Source organism: Lynx rufus, unplaced genomic scaffold (assembly GCF_022079265.1).
Source record: "Lynx rufus isolate CCGP_SWC_20201006 ecotype Redwood Valley unplaced genomic scaffold, mLynRuf1.p SCAF_8, whole genome shotgun sequence".
Lineage (NCBI taxonomy): Eukaryota > Metazoa > Chordata > Mammalia > Carnivora > Felidae > Lynx > Lynx rufus.
The window spans coordinates 14,852,257-14,866,996 of NW_025814896.1; the positions used below are offsets into that span (position 1 = coordinate 14,852,257).

A 14,740-nucleotide genomic window follows, 5' to 3' on the forward strand; every position below is an offset into this window, starting at 1 on the left:
AGCCCGCTTCAGATCTGCTCCCTCTCTCTCGGCCCCTCCCCCGCTTACGCGTCCGCTCTCTCTCTCTCTCTCTCTGTCTCTAATAAACATTTAAGAGAAGGGGACCCACCCAGGGCCATGCAGGGAGTCAGTCAGTGGTGGGCTGGGATTCCAAGCCACCCCTGTCTCAGATCCAGCACGCTTCCTGCTTTAGCTCACTCACCACCTTGCAAGTGATGGCCCAGCCTGAGCTGATCGCGCTGTGAGACATCCCTCAAGAAGCCTCAGTCTGAACCTTTGAGGAGTGAGCTACGGGAGGGGGACTGTCAGTGCGCTGGGAGTGAGGTCCCTGGCCCAGGCTCAGCCAGGGCCTCTCGGTGCAAACCCAGCAAGGTCTGCACCTCCCTAAGCCTCCGTTGTGTCATCTGCAAAATGGGGCTGAAAATGCCTGTCCTCGCCCTTTAGCTCGGCCGAAGGTGGCTAGGTGGCCCCAACGAGATGAGGGCTACCAAGGTATATTGTTAGTACCCAGAACGTGTCATTTCCTGCTTTCAGCAATTATTTATTGAGCGCTTATTGAAACACGGTGCCTATATATCAGGCACTATTCTAGGGCCTGAGAATACAGTGGCAAACAAGACGAAACCCCTGCCCTCATGGAGTTGACCTTCTGGTGAGGGGAGGTAGAAAGTAAACAAATAAATAATATGTCGGGCATGCTAAGTGGCTGGAACGTGGGTCATGCAATCTCCCCAAGAGTCTGGACCTTGTTTTGTTCAGTGCTGGGCCCCGAGTGCCTAGAGCAGTGCCTGGCACATAGTGGGTGTGCAATCAAACGTGTTAAACAAAACGGGGGAAAGTAAAGCCGAGTAAGAGTAGGTGCTATCTTACTTTTTTTTTTAACGTTTATTTATTTTTGAGACAGAGAGAGACAGAGCGTGAACGGGGGAGGGTCAGAGAGAGGGAGACACAGAATCTGAAAGAGGCTCCAGGCTCTGAGCAGTCAGCACAGAGCCCGACGTGGGGCTTGAACTCACGGACCGTGAGATCATGACCTGAGCCAAAGTCGGCCGCTTAACCGACTGAGCCACCCAGGCGCCCCGAGTAGGGGCTATCTTAAATAAAGGGGTCTGGGAAGCCCTCTCTGAGGGAATCAAGAGTGGTGGAGATCTAAAGGAAATTAGGGAGTAAGTCATGCTGATAACTGGACAAAGAATGATCCAGGTAGACAGAACAGTAAGTGCAAAGGCCCTGAGGAGGCAGCAGGCCTGGGATGTTCAAGGAACAGGAAGCCTGCGTGGTTGGAATGAGGGGGTGACAGGACTAGGAGACCAGGCCATGTTGATTCTTTCTGACCCCGGAACATCTCTGGGATCACCCCCAAGACCCTTACAATGCTTCCCTCCAAAAGAAGGGACATCAGTGGTCTCGGAAGCCAGACCTTCTGTATTTCCGAGAGTCATATTAAAAATATCTCACAACCAATCAAAAGGGACACTGACCATAAATAACCTGGCACGGGACCCTAGAACCCCTGCTGGGCCCGGCTTCACCCCCTCAATGGCTTGATTGTTGGGGGTGGGCATGGGGAAAAGGCTAAGGCAGCAGGGAGGTATGTGGGACACTCAGAGTCATAGCTATTTAAGCCTTTCTGGAAGTATTTCAATATCTTAACAACTGGTAGTGCCTCGCCTGCTCATTATTCCAGTGGTATCCTGAGTTGGCCCCGGGAGACACAAATAGGCCTGGCTTAACCTCATCAAGTTCACAAGTCTTTCCAACCCAAGGGGCCTAAAGTTCTGTCCCAACTGCCTCTCTTTGATGGGGAGCCGCCAGGAGCTCCCATCCGGCGCGACCACCTGGTGTGAGCTCCAGGAGAAGGGTGGCGGGCCATGTGTTGAGCTCAGCACAGCCGCTGAAGGGCTCCTCCGCCAGCCCCCTAGCCCCTTCCCACGGCCTGCCAAGCCCCCTCCTCCTCACCGTATAAATATCCTGGGTGACAAACAGCTACCCCAACCCATCTGTTTCTTTGTACACATTTGTAGCCAGTTTGGAAACGTGATTTATAAATATTGCTTTCCCAGCCAGGGATTAACACTGATGTATGTCAGGCCAGATGGATGGGTACGGTGCTGGGCGCAGATCCTGCCTGGAAGGGTGGGGTAAAGGTCTGGGGTGGCCAGCGACTTCCCCAGGTGAAGCCAGCCACTGCCCAGGAGGGCAGCTCGGGAGGTTCAGGGATGATGCCCAGGGATTCCCCTTTGTCGAGGAGTGGCAGGGACCAGAGCTCTCAGACCATATGGCTTCGTGGCCAAAGACAGCAACCCCGAGAAACAAACATCTCTCCCCTCCTCTGTTCTTGCTTGGGAATTTGAGGCTGAGCCAGAGCCAGGCACTCATTTTTCAAATCTGTCTACTTCTCTGTCCCTCTACAACCACTATCCTCTCACACCTAAAACACACAGTGTCTTCCTGACGGATCTTCCACATCCACTCGTGTTTTAGATTAGAAACTCCCTTGCCCCACACATAGGCTCAGCGAGGGCAGGGACCATGTCTGTCTTGTTCAATGCTGTATCCTCAAGGGCTAGACTAATCCTGGCATACAGAGGGTGCTCAATTAGTATTTGCTGTGGGATTAGTCTCTTCTTTGCTTAAAACCCACCAATCAGTGGCCTCCTGCTGCTTTTAAGAAAATAACCCCAATTCCTTACAACGGCCTCCAAGACTTCCCATGAGGAGCCCACCCCGACTCCCAGACTCACTTTGATTCACTCTAGCCACTCCTTCATCCCTCCAGTCACAAAGCACTGCTTTAGTTCCTTGAACATCTTGTGCTTCTTCCGACCTCAGGGCCTTTGCATGGGCTGTTCTCTCTCCTTGAACTCATCATTCAGGGCTCAGCAATAATATCACTTCTTCCAAGAAGATCTCTCTGACCTCTGAGACCAAGTCAGGTCCTCCGTTAGGTGCTCTTCCTGTACTTTTTCCTTCTTAGCACTCACCATGGTTTGTAATTGTAGACTAAATTGTGAGTTTATTTAATTAACATCTGTTTCTCACAGTAGGATCTGAGCTCAGATCCAGGACTATGATTGGTTCAGCTCTCCATTGTTTTCTTCCAGCGACTAGTAGGGTACTAGGACATAGTACTTACTCAGTAAAGATTTATTGGATGGATGGATGGATGGATGGAGGATGGATGGATGGATAGATGGATGGATAGATGGATGGATAGATGGATGGATAGATGGATGGATGGATGATTTAATGGAAAATATAGCTATGCCACCAATTCACAGACTAAATTCAGACAAGTCACTTCTCTCTGAGCCTCAACTTCCACGTGTATAAAATGGGAATAATGTCACAACACTTGGTGGCTGTGATGATTAAACATCACTATATATTTCATGCATCTACACAATCCTTGATGCATAAAAAGCATGCAGTCAGCACAAAGGAGTCCCACATCATTTCCTCTTCCTCGTCTTGCTCTCGAGCCTCCTTTCCTCCCCTGGGGAAGGCAGATATTTTCACAGCCAGGGGTGATTCTCCCTCTGACGGGGAGGCTGGAGTCGCGGCAGAGCTTGAGGAGCTGACCCGGGACCACCAGTGACCTTAAACGTTGCAGGTCATGCAAGTGTCATTCTTCAAGTCTGGCTCGGTGCCAGGGGAGAGTCAGGCACACGCGAACCTAATGCCGCGTGACAAGTCCTGTAACACAAGTGTGCGTGGCACCTGCATAGTCAGAGCAAGGAGGGACAAGCCATAAATCCTTCCTTTCCAGGGAGGCAGAGAAAGGAGGCCACGGAAAGGAGGTGACATTTAGCTCGAGCATGACAGATGAGGAATTTGCACAGGCAAGAAGGTGGAGTGGGCCCACCCAGAGAGTGGGCACGTGGGCCGCGTAGGGAACAGGGGGTGGGGCACAAACGACTTAGCGGCCGGCAGCTACCGAGAATTTCTCTGTGCCGGGACCCATTCTAAGGGTTATTCGTGAATCTCACCATTTACCCTTCACACCTCTGTGTTACCATCTTTCTCGGTTACAGATGAGGAACCCAAGGCCCAGGGTAGCTTAGTGAGCTCCTGAGCTGGCAAACGATCGACTTGGCATTATTTTTTAACATTTTAGTGGAAACTTGAAAATATGTATAAAAGTAGATAGAATCTCCTGAAATCTCCTGATACTCATCCCATGAGTATCTCCTGATACTCATCCCATGAAATCTCCTCATCCCATGAGCTTCGACCCATGATTCATCTTGTGAGAGCTGGATCTGTAGTTCATAGGTGTGCTCAAGGTCACAGGCCAGCCCTTTTCTCCTGTATCGTGCCCACGATACAGGACTAGGGGACTGGATTGAGCTAACTGGGGCCACCAAGCCAGGGAAGGGACCCAGACTGCTGAAGTCTGAGGTCAGAGGGGTTAGCGGAAAGACTGTGGGGGCAGGGAGAAGGACGCAGGAGTGAAGCCTGGGCCCTGGGCAGGAAGGCAGGGCCCCCTTGTGTGGGGCTGGCTGCAAAGGGCGGGGGCAGCAGCGCCGGGCTCTGAGTGCTTCTGGGTCACTGCACTGACGTCCATCAAGGTGATGGAGGCTCAGGGATGGCCTGGCCCGTACAGGAGAGGGACGGAGGAGGCAGGAAGGGCAGGAGAAGTGGGCGCCACCTACCGCGTGAGCCCGCGCTCGGAGGCTGGAGCACCACCGCCGTCCTGCCTGGCATCCCCGGGAACCGGCTGGCGTGGTGCAATGACCATGGCTGGTGTTAGTTCACTGTCCTCTGTGGTCACACGTGTAGAAAGGAGACCTTGGTGCACTAGGGTCCCCTCATCAGGCCCCAGGGGCCAGGTCCCAGCCCTCCAGGCTCAGCCACTTAGACTCCAGCCAGAAAGAGCCCTCAGCCAAAGCCCATGCTGGAGAAGACTAGTCTTCTCTGTGACCCGGGACTTGTCAGCGCCCAGCAAGCCACAACCCAAGGACCGCGGGGCCCCAGGGTCAGGGTGCCTGGGTGTCCGGGGTGGAACAAAAACAGGATGTTGAGATGAATGAGGGGAAAAAAAAAAAATGACATAGCCAGGGACAGGACCTTGGCCCAGCTGGGGACAGAATCTTGGAAAAGCTGGGGACAGGACCTTGGCACAGCTGGGGACAAAACCTTGGAATAGCTGAAAACAGAATCTTCAGACAGCTGGGAATAGAATCTCGTGACAGCCAAGGACAGAAGCGGGGGCTATGTGGCTGGGAACAGGATCTTCGGGCGGAATTGGGGGAGCTGGAGTGGGGGGGAAGGATCCGTGGGCCACCTGGGAGGCAGGAGCTTGGGGACACAGGGAGGCAAATCCCGCGGTGGCATCAGGAGGTGGCCGGGACGGGGGGGGGGGGGGGGCTGACCCCGGACCCCGAGTCGCACGCCCCTCCCTTCTTCCGGAGCAGACAACACAGCAGCGGTGCACACACAGCACATGGGCTTCAACCGGCAGGAGCAGGATGTGTTTTTCCTGCCCATCCTGGTGGTGGACAGCGGGCCGCCCACCCTGAGCAGCACGGGCACGCTCACCATCCGCATCTGCGGCTGCGACAGCTCCGGCACCATCCAGTCCTGCAACACCACAGCCTTCGTCATGGCCGCCTCCCTCAGCCCAGGCGCCCTCATTGCCCTCTTGGTCTGTGTCCTCATCCTGGTCGGTGAGTCTACCCCCCGCCCCCCCCCCCCCGCCCCACTGGCCTTCACCCTGAGGCCCTGGGTTTCCTTCCTAGTCGCCCCCATGGGGCCTCAGCTGCCCCTCCCACAAGGAAGGGTGGCCCGAATGACAGGCTCCCGTGACAAGTCTTCTAAGTACGCGGCAGTCCCCCCACCAGCTCCAGAAAGTGTCGACCCCCACCCGTGACCACTTTCATGCTGGCCGCCCTCTACACAGCCCAAATTCTCCCTAAAATGTTTAAAAAACCAAGCATCTTATAAAAATATGTCCATTGCCCTAGGACTTTAGACAAAAGGGCTCTTGTGAATCTCACAACCACTTAGCCGGCTATCGTCCCCGTTTTTCAGATGAGGAAACTGAGGCCCCTAGAGGTTAAGTGGCTTACATAAGGGTACGTGGTCTTCTGACTTGAAATCAGGCCTGCTCACCTCGTGTGCCTTGCTCCTTTAACGACACCACCTGCTACGAATCGCAGCTGGGACAAACTCTTGGGGCAGCTGGGGCAAAATCCGAAAGACACTTAGTGGAAGCAAACTCTCCTCCTGTAGCAATCCTATGGGCAGCCAGTGGAACCCACCTGGTGTCACCAGTGAAGAGGCCAAGTTCCAGGAGCTAAGGGGGATCCCAGTGGCCATAAGGCCACCTCTTTACTGTCGCAGCACAAAGGCCTCCCCTCAGAGCCCCAGGAACTCGAGCGCGGTCCAGATCGCAGACACCAGCTTGGCCCAGTTCCCTGGGAGATGTCAGCTACCCACCCACTGCCACTGGCGTGGCCCTGCCCACCCCCTGAGAACCTACCTGCGGCCACGCTGCTCCTCCCCAGCCCCCACCCCCCCTGCAGAGGCCCCGGGCTGGCTCCTCCTAGCTGGGAGGCCGCCCCCCCCCTTGTCTCCCCTCCCCAGCCCATGGCTCAGAAACCCTTTTTCCAGAGGGTGCACTTTACAGCGGTTTCATTTTCCGAGGCAGTGCAAACAAATTTCTGCCTAATTGCCCACAAACGAAGAAAGTGCACATCAGTGCTCTAAAGGTGACGGGCGGAATCGCTGATCAGGCCTGGCACATCTGTTGCCCGCTGCCCGCGCTCCCCACCATCTGCTCTCTCGGGCATCCCCCTCCGCCGCTCCCAGCCTCCGCTCCGAAAGCCGTCCATCCATCTTTCCCACTTCTCTCCTGACACCTTCCCTCCCTCCGGAGCTGTTCCCAGGCCCTACCCCCTTCCCTGTCACGCGCCACCTTGTTAGGTCGTGTGCGGGAACCCGGCCCCATGGCCCTAGCAGCTGGCCCGGCCGGAGGTGTTAGGCACAGCAAGAAAAATCCAGAGCCTGGCGTGGTACCCAGCGTGTGTGTCTCCATCCACCTCCTCACCTACCCATTTAATTCTCTCATTGGTTCATCGGCTCCTTATTTATCCATCCAGTGAGTCCCCCCATGTGCTAACCTATTGTGGGCGCTGGAATTCATCCGTGAACAAAAGAAACAAAAAGCCTGAAGTAACTACAAAGTTGAAGTAGCCATCACGGAGACGGGGGAGACTGAAGAAGGGGAAAGATTATTTCAAGTTTGGACGTGTTAAGTTTGAAATGCTCCGGGTCGACCCAGAGGACTTGCTCAGTAGGAAGTTGGGCATACAATCTAGATTTCGGGGGAGAAGTGAGTCCGAGCCCGGGGCCTGAGATGGGGGGGCAGTTATCAGCCTCCACGTGGAATGCAAAGCCAGCAGATCGTACAAAAGCCCCCAGACAGGGGTGTGGATAACGGGTCAAGGACTGAATCCTGGGACATATGATGTTAAGGGGTCAGACAGGCGAGGAGAAACCCGCTTAGAAGACCCAGAATGAGTGCTCGGTGAGGTGATGGGGGCGGGGGAGAGAATGTGGAGTCCTGGAAGTCAAGGGCACAAAGCAAAGTCATTGTCTCAGCCTTACACGCACCACGTCTCCATCCGCCTCTTAGTTCAGTCATTCAGCCAACAAGCACACTTCAAGGGGCTGACCGCCTGCCTGGAGCCAGGCTAGGGGAACGCTCCCCGGGTCCCGGAGGGGAGTTTAGAGTGTGTATGTTGAGGCGGCTCTAACTGCCAGTAGACAAGTCACATTTCCAGCAAGTTCGAAGGAGATACTGATGCTGCTGGACCAGCAAGTGGGCGTTGAGAACCCCTGCGACAGAGGGAGGAAGGGCTCACCAGGGGAGCTTGGAGGTGAAGGCACTCAACCTGGCTGGCCTGGAGCTCTTGGGGAAGGGCTCCTGCTGGAGACCATCTTGACCTGAGACCCAAAGGGCTAAGCAGGTGCTCCCCCTTCTGGAGGGCCAGGATGAAAGAGAGGTCAGGTTCAACACATCTTTCATTCCCCCAGTCCCATCTACCCCATGTCAGCTGCCCCCTTTGTACACCCCACCCCCAGAGCCTAGAGACGTCTCAGGTTGTATCTCCGTAGAGTTGAGGATGGAGACTTCAGAGGTTGGGTCCAGCCCCCAACACCCATGAAATCCCTCAACACCGCGGCACGGTGGTCTAGCCTCTATTTGCACGCCTCTCAAGATGGGTAGCTCACTACCTGTCCATCTAGCCAGCACAGTTCTGACCGTAAGAAACGTCTTTGTGCACAGAAATCTAGGAAATGTGCACCAGTGTCTAGGCTGGGCCAGCTCCACTGGGATGTGAGGAGTGGGGGGGGGTCCCCCGGAATGCCCTGGGCGGGCCTCGGCCCTCACTCGCCCCCTTCTGTCTCCCTCGCAGTGCTGGTGCTGCTGATCCTCACCCTCAGGCGCCACCACAAGAGCCACCTGAGCTCGGACGAGGACGAGGACATGCGGGACAACGTCATCAAATACAACGACGAGGGCGGCGGCGAGCAGGACACCGAGGCCTACGACATGTCGGCGCTGCGGAGCCTCTACGACTTCGGCGGCGAGCTCAAGGGCGGCGACGGGGGCGGGGGCCCGGCGGGCGGGGGCCCGGGCGGCGGCGGGGGCGCGGGCAGCCCCCCGCAGGCCCGCCTGCCCTCGGAGCACCACTCGCTCCCGCAGGGGCCGCCCAGCCCCGAGCCGGACTTCTCGGTGTTCAGGGACTTCATCAGCCGCAAGGTGGCGCTGGCGGACGGGGACCTGTCGGTGCCGCCCTACGACGCCTTCCAGACCTACGCCTTCGAGGGCGCGGACTCGCCGGCCGCCTCGCTCAGCTCGCTGCACAGCGGCTCGTCGGGCTCCGAGCAGGACTTCGCCTATCTCAGCAGCTGGGGCCCGCGCTTCCGGCCCCTGGCCGCGCTCTACGCCGGCCACCGCGCGGACGACGAGGCCCAGCCCTCCTAGCGCCCCCGTCCTGCCGTCGGGACGCGCCTCCAGGCCCACTGAGGGCCCGACGGGGCCCCGGGACCAAGCATTTCCCCTGCTCACCGCCTTCCCCAGCTCTCCCACCCTCCCAGGGCGGCCGGACGGGAGGGAGGACTCGTTGGGGGCGGACACCCCGACGCCCCCTCTGGCCCCCCACCCCCCCTCCCGGGGGTGGGGTGGGGCAGCTTTTGCCCAGACATACGGGAATTACCACCAACGTCATTAAAATTGCAGCGAGACCCGGCACTGCGTGGCTCTGGGGTGAGAAGGGGGGATAGGGCCGCGTTGCTGGGTGGAGAAGGGGGGGTTACTCACTCCTGGCAGGTGAGGGAGGAGGGACGACGCTGCCGAGGTGTCCCCCCTCCCGGGTCTCCCCCATCGGAGTTAAGAGAGAAGGAAGGCTGTTCATTTACTAAGCGCCTACTGTGTGCTGGGACACTGCAGAGACCATCTGTTTTCACAGAAACCATGAGGTGGGGCCCTGCAGGTAACAGAGGGAGAAGGCCACCCAGAGAAGTGGCTGTGACCTGTCCAAGGACACCTAGCCAAAACGGTGGAGCCTCTGGCACTTAACTTACCAAGTTGCCTGGCCTTGGGCAAGTGACCTCACTTCTCTGGGCCTCAGTTTCCTCCTGTGTCACATGAGGCTAATAACAGAACCTACCTCGAAGAGTCCTGAGGATTAAAAAAGGGTTCGTATGTGTCACGTGGTTAGGACAGTGCCTGGCACATAGTAGGTGTTCAATAAATGTTAGCCTTTGACACTACTGTTATCTTTGTCGTTATTAGAAGCCCACCGCGTCTGCCTCCCCTTATGGCTCTCTCTGTGACCAGTCACCCTCCCCCTTTCCCCAACATCTCCAAGGGAGAAGAAAATGGTCCCAGCTGTTGGCTCCGCCCCTGCCCTGAGTAGGGAATAGGGACATTCTCAGGGACAGTGGACCCTTCCAGAGTCTCAGGTGGGACTGGGAGAGAGAGGACCCCTGGCAGGGGTGCCGAGAGGAGAAGCTGGGCAGCTCTAGGACTTGGGTGAGGTGAGAAGGCTGGGAGGGGGTGGAGGGGCCAGAAGCCACTGGGTGTAATGGGGACCTTATTTGTTCGGTCCAGGAGCCCATTAGTCTCCCCATTCATGGACCCCAAGTTAAGAACTTCAGGGCTAAGTCGTCTTTAAGAGCCTCCAGCTCTAAAACCATTTGATTGGTTAATTGTCCTCCTGCCAAGTGATTCATTCATCCCGCATTGATCAGTTGTAAATTCCAGCCCTACTAGCTGGGCAGCCTTCATCAAGGTCCTCAACTGCTGAAGCCTCAGTTTACTCATATGTAAAATGGGGCTAATGATAGTTCCTCCCTTAAAGGGTTGTTAAGAGGCTTAAAGGAGCTAATGAATGTTAAGCTCTGATCCCAGTGCCTTCCTGACGCCTTGCAAGTGCTCAATAAATGTTCATCAGCGGTTTTTTTTTTTTTTTTAAACTCTTCCAGGGAACATTCATTGATTCCCTCCACATTTGCCAAGGTCCACTGTGACACATCCAGAGATGGTCATTCTGTCCTGAGTGCCTTATCATTTCATCTAAGTTAGATACTGTCGGCCCCACATCACAGGTGAGGAAACTGGGGCACAGAATGTCGTAGGGCACCCAAGTTTACACAGGTCATAAGTACTTCCTGCCTTCCAGCCAGCCAAGGCCCCACTGGGCCGGGTGCGGTGGGCAGACGCAGCCAATCATAACGCACTTGATAAGAGTTGTAGCAGAACTAACAGAACAAGGTCCTGCCAGCACTGAGAAAAGATTGAATCATTTGTGGAGGGCTTCCCGGAGGAGGTGACTCCAGCTGGATCGTAAAGAATGAGATGTACGAGATGACCAAGCAAGCAAGAGCGTTCCAAGCAGAGGGAAGAGCATATTCCAAGGCGGTGGTGGGGCGGAGGCCGGAAGCCTGTGGTGGTTCCGGGGACAGCGTATGGTCCCAGGGGCTGGATCAGCGGGTGGAGAAACGGTGAGATGTGAGGCAGGGAAGGCTGGTTGGAGGCAGGAGGGGAAAGAACATAAGGTCCAGGCCAACACACCTTCCTCAACTCGAGCATGTCTGCTGATGTCCATTGAGGGTGGCTCATGGCAGGTATATGGGCCGAGTGAGGCAGTCCCAAATGGGGTGGTATTGGGACCCTCCTCCCATGCAGGACACTTGGCCCATGGTTCCCATAGCTCTTCTACAAGTGGGCACGGTAACAGGGCCCCGTGGGGAGACACGCCATCCCCTCCCTCACCCGCGTGTACTCCACTGTCACAGAATCCCGGCGACATTTCTCAGATTGATTATTGCTGTCTCCATTGTAGCGGGGGAAACTGAGACCCAGAGGAGGGAAGTGACTGGTCACTTGGCCCGGCTGGTACAGGACAGAGCTGGGACAACAGAGGACCCCTCATTCCAAGTCTCTGTTCTTTGCACATGTGCTGGTTGCCTTGACAGAGTCTGACCCTGCCAAGAAAGAGGTTACATGCCCAGAGGGACGTACAAACGGGCCTCCTTGAATATCTTGTCCAAACTCCACACATGGGGGATGACCTTCCCAAGGTCACACAGAGTTTTAAAGATCTTGCCAGAAATCAAGAACATTATTCATCCAGATTCACCTTCTGAGCCTCGGGCTCTACCATTTACCAGCTGTGTGGCTTTGGACATACCATTTGCCCTCTCTGTGCTTCCGTTTCCTTATCCACAAAGTGCCCACGCTGAGCACACCTGCTCCGTAGGGTTGTGGCGAGGATGAAATGCTGTCATGACCGGAGATACTGAGGCTTTCTCACGTGCCAGGCACTGCCCAAAGCATGTCACGGTGAACTAACCCATCTAACCCCACAACCACCCGGTAAGCAGCCCTCATTTTATGGGTGAGGAACGGAGGCACTAAAAAGGTTGAATACCTTGCCCAAGATCAAACAGCTGATAAAGAGAGAATCCAAGACTTCAGCCACGTGCTCTGGCCCTCGGCACCCGCACCCTCAGTGGCACGCCCAGTGGCCAGCCCGTAGGAAATCGTGAACGAGTGGCCTGGACACATCGGGATGTCACTGCCTGTGCCCCGGGAGAGCTTGCTCTCCGCTCCCTGCTGCGGTCTCTGGCCCGTGGGAGGCCTCAAGCCTCCCCATGATTTTTTCCAATTCCGGGGTGGGGTGTGGAGGCGATGCCTCCCCCGTCTCCTCTGCTTCCGGCTCCTGTGGCCACACTCACCGTCCCCACTGGACTCTGAGCCAGTCCAAGAGGGAAGTGCAGTGGGTCCAGCTGCTGCGCTGGGCTCCGCGAGGCGTCCACTGATGCCGAGCATTTTGCGAGCGACTGTTCTGATGAGCTGGGGGGCGCGGAGAAGGGTCCTGTTGTGGAGCACACGGCCTCTCGCCATCTGTCTCCCGGGTTCCCACCAAATTCCCCCAGGGGAGCTCCAAATCCTCTCCCTGTGCCAGGCAGAGAGCGAGGCCACCACCCCCCCCACCCCACCCCCACCCCACCCCCAGACTCTCGCTGGCCACACCCAGCTCCATCAGGGAGCTCAGAACACAATGAGCGTTCCATTTACCATGTCTGCCCTCTCTGCCAGGCGTCTGGGGAAATGAAAAGAATCCCCCTTTATTGTCATCATCTCCATCCCCGTCCTCGTCACAGGACAGAAGGGGATTCGGGGTCACGAGCAAGAATTGGCATGTAATTGGCCAAGGATTTTAGAACCAGGGACGTTAATGACCGCGACGGTGATGGTAATGACGGTGACGGTGACAGCCCACTTGCCTGGCGCTTGCTGCGTGCCCTAAGCCCTGTTCTGAGCCCTGAACGTAATTATCACAAGCACAGGTAAAAGCCATGGAGGGTGGGCTCTGTGTTTACTGTGTTCAGCTCATTACGTAAGTTGCAGTGTTGAACTGCAAACAAGTCGGTGATTAGCCCTAGTTTCCGGACGAGGGATCCAGCGCTCGCAGAGGAGGAGAGGCTTGCCGGAGGCCACAGAGCTTGTAAGGGCGGGACTGTTGCACGCACACCGCCCCTCGATTCTGCCCAGGACCCGGACAGCTCAGATTCGGAGTGGAGTTTTGGGGCTGGGGGCGGAGAGAGGAGCAGCTGGTGAGGGGGGGGGGGGGGGGCCTGCAGACAGATGGCCGAGCCGGGAGGCAAGGTGGCAGTGGGGCCGGGGCTGCGGTGCGTGCCCAGCTCTGCATCTCCGGGGCGTCCTGATGTGCGTGTGTCTGCATGTGGCTGTGGGCACGCACCGGAGAAGTGGGAAGCCAGCACTCAAGCACACGGGTCAAGAACTAACCTCCCGCCTCCCGATTCCGGATTCCGGGGGCCGGCGGCCCAGAGAGCCGGCTGCTGTCCTAGGGGGCAGCTAAGCGCCCGCATCCGTCAGCCGGCCGTCATCGCGGCCCACCCCCGGGTCACGAATCAGCAGCTCCACTTACCTCCTGCCAGCAAGCGCTCTCGGGCCAGCTCTGTCACTGGCCGCTGAGCCTTTGGAAAACGTAACCCTGTCAGCCCTCACTCTGAGGCGAGAGGGTTTACGCTTCAGTGCCTGCACATGAGTGTGGGAACACGGCCACGTGCCCATGCCGGCTCGTGATGCATGCACATGTGGACCCCCAGACACGCTCCTACCTGCGTGCACGGTGCAGACGTATGCCATGCACACAGAGCGTATCTGCAGCTCTGCAAATGTGGTCACATGCCCATACACCGCACGTGTACTGGAGGCAAGCTCTCACGTGCACACTCCCATTTGTACACAAACCATACACACGCCTTCTGTAGCTGTGTTCTCTTACACGCGTGTGCGTGTGTGTCCGCTGGCACGCTTCCATCTTCCCCTCCAGGCGTGCACCCATGCGCATTCACGGCACCCCCACGCAGTAACCCCGCACATGTATGCGTATCCCCTCAGACGTGCACATGCACACGAACCCATAGCTCCATGCACACATTCATAGTGCATATGCACATTTGCGTGCTTGCATAGGAAAGCACGTATAGGCTCAGGAACGCTGTTACCAACTCTAAGCTCAAGCACATAATGATCCGTTTGCCTGCATGAGCACATAAGGCACATAAGTCCGTGTGTACGTAACGAACACGATCTCTTAGAAACATACAAGCGTTCAGAACCGCACACACGTGCAACGATATATACCCCCAGGCCGCTGCCAGCCTCCACGTGTGTACCTCCGCTTCCAGAATGCAGTCCTCAGGCACCTGACCAGCTCTATCCACGCGTCCCTTCAGGCAGGCCACCATGGATCACTCACAACCTCGCCATCTGAACCTAACTCCGCACACAAGCGTGCACACAGTCATGTGCCTCTGAAGCCCAGCTCCCCTGTGTGTGTGAGGTCACAGCCCTGGCACATGGGTGCACACATCCCCCTCCGGGGTGCAGCCTGCCCCAGTCCCAGATTGTCAGGTGTGCTGGGGACAGCAGGAACAGTGCCCACACACAGAAATCGCCACTTGTGCAGAATTGCATCTGCCGCAAACTTCTCATCCGCTGTGCACATGATGATTAACTGTTATTGTGCAAGAGAAACCGGCAAGGAGGGATTCATTAGCGTTATTGTCAGGAAGGACTCCATGGGCTCCAGCGCCCAATTCCAAGGCTGGCTTAACCCCCTGTGTGCCGGGGGCACCATGCTCGCAGAGCACAAAGGCCCAGGAGACGGATGGCAGCACTGGGCCCACGCAA

At 56.7% G+C, this 14,740-nt stretch overlaps 1 protein-coding gene across 1 annotated transcript in view; it reads left to right on the forward strand.

Moving 5' to 3' along the window:
• Positions 1–8,995, forward strand: part of CDH22 (cadherin 22) — a 65,414-nt gene extending 56,419 nt beyond the window's left edge. The window contains exons 10-11 of the mRNA XM_047069773.1: positions 5,418–5,669; positions 8,424–8,995. Coding sequence (XP_046925729.1) covers positions 5,418–5,669; positions 8,424–8,995 — 824 coding nt within the window. The remainder of the gene's footprint in view (positions 1–5,417; positions 5,670–8,423) is intronic.
• The last annotated feature ends 5,745 nt before the right edge of the window (positions 8,996–14,740 follow it).